At 48.2% G+C, this 6,792-nt stretch overlaps 1 protein-coding gene across 1 annotated transcript; it reads left to right on the forward strand.

Annotated features, from left to right (window-relative positions):
• The first annotated feature begins 376 nt into the window (after positions 1-376).
• Positions 377-6,475, forward strand: LOC138080728 (spermatogenesis-associated protein 31D4-like). The gene is given in 3 exon segments (XM_068973596.1): positions 377-574; positions 2,110-6,296; positions 6,298-6,475. Coding segments are annotated over 3 exon segments (4,563 nt in total).
• The last annotated feature ends 317 nt before the right edge of the window (positions 6,476-6,792 follow it).

The raw sequence follows: 6,792 nt of genomic DNA on the forward strand, positions 1-6,792 counted from the left end.
TTAAGGCAGTGGAACTGGTGAGACCCAAGTCAAGTTTCTCGAACAGTAAAAGGATCCTTGGTAATATCTGGGTAATGGATGGGATAGGCAGAAAATTTCATTAATGTGAATGAATATATGAAGCCATGAAAGGATGGAGTTGGAAAATATGATGGCAGGGTAGGGCACAGAGACTGGAAGGCCCAGGAGGGGTGAAGCTGTCTGCTAGGCTGGTGGATGGGGGAGGGGCTGTGGATGCATTCTCTTCATGTTGTCCCCTCCCCCACCCTCAGAAACCCTTTGTGACTCTTGAGTTCTCAGTGATGGAGGCCTTGGACTACTCAAGTGACTGCACTCTCAGTGCTCACCAATCTCAGTCAGCCTTGTGACTGAGACAATGGAATTCAGAAAATGGAATGTTCTCTCATTTTTGAATAGCCCTACTGACCCATGTCTGAGCTTTGGCTCCACCTCCTTGGATATTGACTCTGACCTCATTTTCCTGTGTGGGCTGGGGTTGTTCCTTCTGTTCCTGTGGTACCTGGTGGGGTTTGCATGTTTACCAACCTTCTGTAAAATCAAAGGCATCCAAAAGGTAAGTAAGTAACCCTGGGTGCACCCCCAACAGAGATTCTTTATTGCTGTTTCCAATTCTATTCCACATTTTAAGATGAGTTTGGTTGGGTCAGAGAGACACCTAAGATAGGAATTTCAAGGAGAGGATAAAACGAGGCAGGGCCAGTGGTTCAGGGAGTACTAAGGCTTTCATTTGAAGCCCACAGACCAGCTGAGTGTTTGGAGGATTCCAGGAGAAAATCCCAAACAGTAATTCTGTGGCCCTGGGTTGGGTTGGGTTATTTAGAGAGTTTTGGATCTCTGCAGGAGAACAGAGTTCCCCAATGCTTGATCATGAGTTACATTCTCAAGTCAGGCATCACTTGACCAAGCCTTCCTTTGTGCTGAGCTGGTCAGGAAAGCAGGGCTGAGCCTCTGAGAGCCTCCAGGGCAGAGGCTGAAGCCTGAGTTGTCAGGATCCAAGGCCCTATCTGAGGGACACAGATGTTGACTGTTAGCCTCAGATGCTATGCCCTCCTTGGGCAGGTGACTTCTGACTGAGACTATCAAGGGTGGACTTCAGAGACAAAAGTCTCTTTTGGGCTTTTTAAGGAAAAAAAAGTTGAAAACATTTTAAACCTTTAAAATTGACAAAAGGAAGGAACAGAAAGATTAGGGTCATATTATTCCTGGATAATGAATATCTGCGTTTCTAGAGGACTGAGAGAATGAGCCCCGGCACTTCATTCTTTTCTTTTTGTCCTCAGCGTCAGGGCAGAACCAGGAGGAGAAGGAAAGAGGGCACACTGAAAGGTGAGGTTCTGCCTGTTTTACCGGATCTCCAAGGGTGACCCTCCCTGCCTTTTCCATGAGATCGCAGGTCCGTGACCTCTGACGATGTCAGTGGCTAGACACCGTTTCTCTCAGAAACCAGAGGTACCTGGGGCGAGGCTCATGGGGAGGCAGTCCAAGCCTGAGACACTTCTTGGATTCCCTGTTTTTCTCATGGCTGGGCTTGAAGCCATGATGGACCTGGGCAGTGGGTGTTTCCCCACAGGTGGCCATGTGAGATGTCAAGAGTCAGAACTTCTGTGTCCTGACTTTGTATCAGTCCTCTGACTTCCTGGATAATCACACTGCTCTCTGAGGCCACACTGATCTCTGCGTTTCACATGGTGGTTTTGAGCATCACATGAGTTATAAGGCATGTGAAAGTACTACAGGTGAAGCAACATACATATAAACTAACTGACCATTTGATCTCATCTACTAATTCTTGGGTCTTTCAGAGTCTAATATCCCAAGGGTTTCCCATAAGGAGACTCTTATATTATACCTATGCTCCTGCCTTCCTTACGTGTAACCCACTCTCCTGGTTTCTCAGGTTGGAGATTTCACCAGATAGAAACAGAGGAAAAAACGAAGCTGATTTCTATTCTGAAAAGGTGACTAGTCTTTCCCCTTCTTTCCTGATCCCTCCTTAGCATGTTCTCTGCAATTCCTGGGATTCCGTGCAACCTACTGGAGTCACCGGAGGGGGTAGCATAGGAATGAGTATGTGATGAAGGCTTTAAGGTGAGGGTTATTGAGCATGCTGTGAAGTCATGGATGTGGAGCAATGTAAAGGGTCAGCAGGCTCCAGCCCACCCCTGCCAGGCCAGCAGGTCCCCCTTTCCTTATTCTGGTCCTGGTTGCATCTTTGTACTTCCTGTCTCCTGCAGCCCCCTGGGCCGGCACGATGATACCATCCACTTTCGTCAGCTCTTGTGTCCAGATCCCTTCTGTGAGGTGTGTAATAATGCAACTGCTGAAGTCAATTGGCTGCTGTTCCCGGAGACCCTGGAAGATTCTGCTTCCTCTATGTCCCCTTTGGCTTCCACAGCTCCTGTGGCCGATTCATCATTGACTCTGTCCCCTGCCTTCTCAGCAGTCTCTCCAGGAGATCTAGTACCAGCCTCTCTGCCTGAGCCTTCCCCATTGCCCCTCTCCATTCTTTCACCTAGCTCCATGACCCCCTTAGCTGACTTTCTGTCACCCTCACCATTGGGTCACACTCTGGCATTAGAGCCTTTTACTTCCTTGGATTCCGAATTCTCAGTAGATTATTCCTCACCCCAACCCCTTGCCTTTCCCCCTCTCCTACCACATGACATGCAGACAGCATGTCCTGTTCTCCCACCAGAGGCCACTTTGTCTCTGAATACTATCTTTTCCCTTGACCCCACCCTTTCCCATGATATCAACCGCTTTTCAGATTTGTCCCAAGCAATGAAGCCCGCTGATTCTTTCGCACCACCAAGCCTGTCTGTTTTACCACAACCAGACTGCACTTTAACTGTCACTCAGTCTAAATCAGTTGCCATCTTACTGACTCCTGTTCCTGAGAATTTGCCTACAGAAAGCCCTGGTGTGTTTTCCCCTTATGTTCCAACACTTACAGGTATTGATCATTCAAGCCTGTCAATTTCAGACTTCTCCTGGTGGCAAGCTCATGCCAAAGACTTAATCCCTTCCACACTGGCACAATGTGATTTCAGGCAAGAGTTTCTCGCCCTTCACTCTTCAGAGGCCTCTTTTGGGGGAGACTCTGCAGCCAACCTCATAGAGCCTGGCAATCTCTCATGTCTCAGCCCTGATGTCCTGGCACTCCTGGAGAGACAAATACAAAAGAGGAGCGATTTCCTGATGTGGAAAGAAAAGGAAAAGAAAAAAGATTCTTTTCCAGAACAATTGAGGCCAGAGTATCAACTAAATCCCTCAGGGATCATGTTAGAGTCAGTTGCTGATAAGCGGGTGCATCAACAACCCCCATATCCTAAGACCTTGGAGGACCAATTACAGCAGAAACCTACCCAGTTCTTCTGGGGTCTCCCGTCTCTACACAGTGAGTCCTTGCCCTCTGCCATTCATGTCTCCAGTGACAGTTCCTCAAGCTTTATTTTCAATAGAAACTCAAATGCCTCTACAGGCCAAGAATCCCCAGGACTTCCGCATCCCCAACCTCTGTCCTTGCCTGAGATTCAGCCTGAACCCTTGCCTCAAACCCTGCCTCAATCTCAGCCCCTACCTCTCACTCAGGTCCAGTCCCAAGCTGACCAAAAATCCCCACTCCTGGTCACACCACCTGGTCCTCTACCCCAGGTTAGGATCTGTGGAGTGTATTTCCATAGACCTCAGAATGAATCAGAATCTCTCTCCTCATCTGAAATTCAACAGCTGGAATGGAACGTGCTGCAGAAACAACAGGAAAGTTTATGGGGCTTACCCTCTGTGATCCAAAGATCTCAGGAAGCCTTTTGTCCATTAGCGCCTAACACTTCTCACCACCAGCACCCTCAGGCCCATGTTTCAGTCTCCACCCTTCCTGGGGAGTTTGCTCTCAGCGATGAACTTCGGAAGAAACTCGAGCATCACCTTCGAAAGAGGCTCATTCAACACTGGTGGGGCCTGCCCCGGAGAATCAGAGAGTCTGTGTCACTCATGTCGCCTCCAGATGGTTTTCTAGAGGCATCTATGTCAGAGAGCAGTGATGGAGTCTCACTGATCTCTGTGTTTAAGGGTCAGAGTAGCAAACATGTAAGTGTTGAATTGATTCAACCTGGAAGCTTCCGTGACAGAAGCTCGGAAATGCTCCAGCTAGAGAAAGACGTGGGGAAAGATCAGGAACATAGCCAAGAGAATGGTCAGGAAGATCACCTGCTGAAAGACCCAAACAGCTCTTCAGATAAGGATCTGGGGTATGACTCTGAGAAAAACAGAAACAGTCAGATCGTGAGTCTCTCAGAGAAAAATTTAAGGGGGTCAGCAGAGAGTCTACAACTTGAAAATGTCCTAAAAGTACATTTGAGTAAGAAGTTTGAGGAAATAAATGAGGGTCGACTCCCTGGGACTGTGCATAGTTCATGGCATGCCTTCAAGCAAACATTGATGCTTTCTGCAAAATCCCACACCGAAATGAAAGAGAGAAGTTTGCCATCATCAGTGGGTAAGTGCTATTCCTTGAATACCTTCCAGGACCTGACTTTTGTTGATCCCAGTGCACAGCAGATGCTGGAAGCACATATTCAAAGGTTTCGTATGAGGATGTTGTGGGGCCTTCCTTCCAAGGTCCTTGAATCCATACAAATATTTAAACTGAAAGATACGTCATCCCAGTCCTTGTCCCATGCCAGCTTTGCCTCCTCAACCAATGCGATTTCTGAGCCAGACTCCAAATTTGGGAACTCCAAGTCTTTTAGCAGAAGCTCTAAATCTTTCCATGGAAACAAAGTGGGAACAACCAATTCAGCCCCTGTCCTGGGTCACTGTCCACCTGCCACCTCACCCGTGGGGAAAGGAGGACAGAGGGTCCTGAGACAACCACACTCTGCTGTCAACCATGAACTTGCAGAGGATGTTCAGAAAATTAAGGATCCCAGACAGATTCGTCTGCCTGTCTCACTCTGCCTCACAGGGAGAGGAAGTCATAGACAGGTGCAACTAGCTGATGGATATCCCCGAAAGCCACTTGCAAAGCAAGCTGGAGCCAGATTTGAGCCAAAGTATAAGAGTATGAGTTCCAGTGATAAAGGAAAAATGCAACAGGGCAAAAAGGTGAAGTCAGAACCTGTTTCTATGCCCAAAGTGTCTAGGGAGATATTCAAGGCTGAGGAGCTTGAGTCTCTTCAATTAGAAACGAATGACATGTTGACAACCAACAAATCAGGGAGCTCCCAAATAACAAATGTGAATGAGAATAAAGCAGAAACTACTGTGACCACTGAAAGCCCTCCACCCAAACTACCAGTTCCCCAAGATCCTAAACTCGTATCCCTTAAAGAACAATTGCTTGATGAGTTAAAGTTTAGATTGGAGAAGAGGAAGCATAGCCAAGCTGAAGGCCAACCCATTGACATGTCCCTTGCTTCAGATAACTTGACTTACAAGGCCTCACTGACTCCTGGCCAGGGCGTCTCAGGTGGGGCCACAGGAGAGTCCCAGGTGCTGCATGTCCATGTGGAGGACAGAGGAATCAGGATGGAGCAACAGCAGGAACCCTGGGTCCCTAAGCATGGCTTCCAGAGGTGCCAGGATAAGAATTTCCCACCAACTGTGAAGAGAGTGAGCTCCCCAGGGTGCAGAGCAGAAGAGCTAGGTGGAGGGGATGCAGGGCTGGGGACATCTCAGCTTAGGAGGAAGAGTTTCCCTCCTCAGGAGACGGTGCGAGAGGAGATGCTTGTGAGCAAGTTTTCCCAGACCTTTCCAAAGAAAGGACAGTCTATTCCTGAAGGCCATATCAGAAAAAGAATGAAGCACTTTTTGCAGTGGCTGTATCCTGGGGAAAAACGCAAAAGGCGAGAAGATCCCCAGGAAAAGGGCAGCCCCATATCAAGCATGCAGAGCAGAGGCCTAGTTGAAAGTAGAGCTGCTGATAATGGATCAACAGAAGCTCAGAAAATCGTGACAAACATCAGGAAGTTCCTGGAGGAGAAACTGGGGTATCGGCATGCATTAGATTCCACCAGCTCTCAAGAGGACCCTCCCCTGGTGCACTTTGGGCAATCTCAAAAAAAGGCTGGAGTACTGGTCCACACAGAGCCTGTCCGGGGACATCCTTTCAACTCCAAGGCTCCCTCTAAAGTGACAAATCCCAAGTCCTGCCACCAAGAAGCTATCTTGGCAGGTCAGAGCTATCCTCCAAGTACAAGACAGATCAGAAACAAGAAAAGACAGCCCCAGAAAGCTGTGGCATTTAAGGACCAGCAATTGTATCAGAAACATCCCCCACCTGCCCCACAGGGAGCCTGTGCCCCACCCAAGCCCCACCCACAGGTGTCAAGCTGCCCAGGCCCGTCCAGCTGTGCCCACCACTGCTGAAGGCAATGTATCCAGAGATCTGTCTCTACTGTTTAGACAGAAAACACTTTCTCCAGATTTCCAAGGAGGAAAACTTCCCATCTAAAAATAATTCCTTCCTTGTGGAGAATGTTGATCCTCCCCAATAAATATTTCTCTAATAGTAAGATGTCTTTTCTGTGTACTGTGTTGAGGGCATGGGTTTGGGTTACTCACGGATTATATCTAAGGGAAGAATATAGTTTTGCTCTTACTGCTTCCTTTGGCTTTGGCTCAAAGGTGACCAATCCTCTGGACTTCTTGTTGAGAAATAGATACCATGTGCCCCCCACCCCCGCCCTCTGCAAAAGACCATTTCCTCCTTGATGACGTTTGAGGAGATGGGCTTTGTCTGCTGCCTCTTGGCTTAGCCTTAAAGAAAGT

This window comes from Capricornis sumatraensis, chromosome 6 (assembly GCF_032405125.1).
Source record: "Capricornis sumatraensis isolate serow.1 chromosome 6, serow.2, whole genome shotgun sequence".
NCBI classification, from domain to species: domain Eukaryota; kingdom Metazoa; phylum Chordata; class Mammalia; order Artiodactyla; family Bovidae; genus Capricornis; species Capricornis sumatraensis.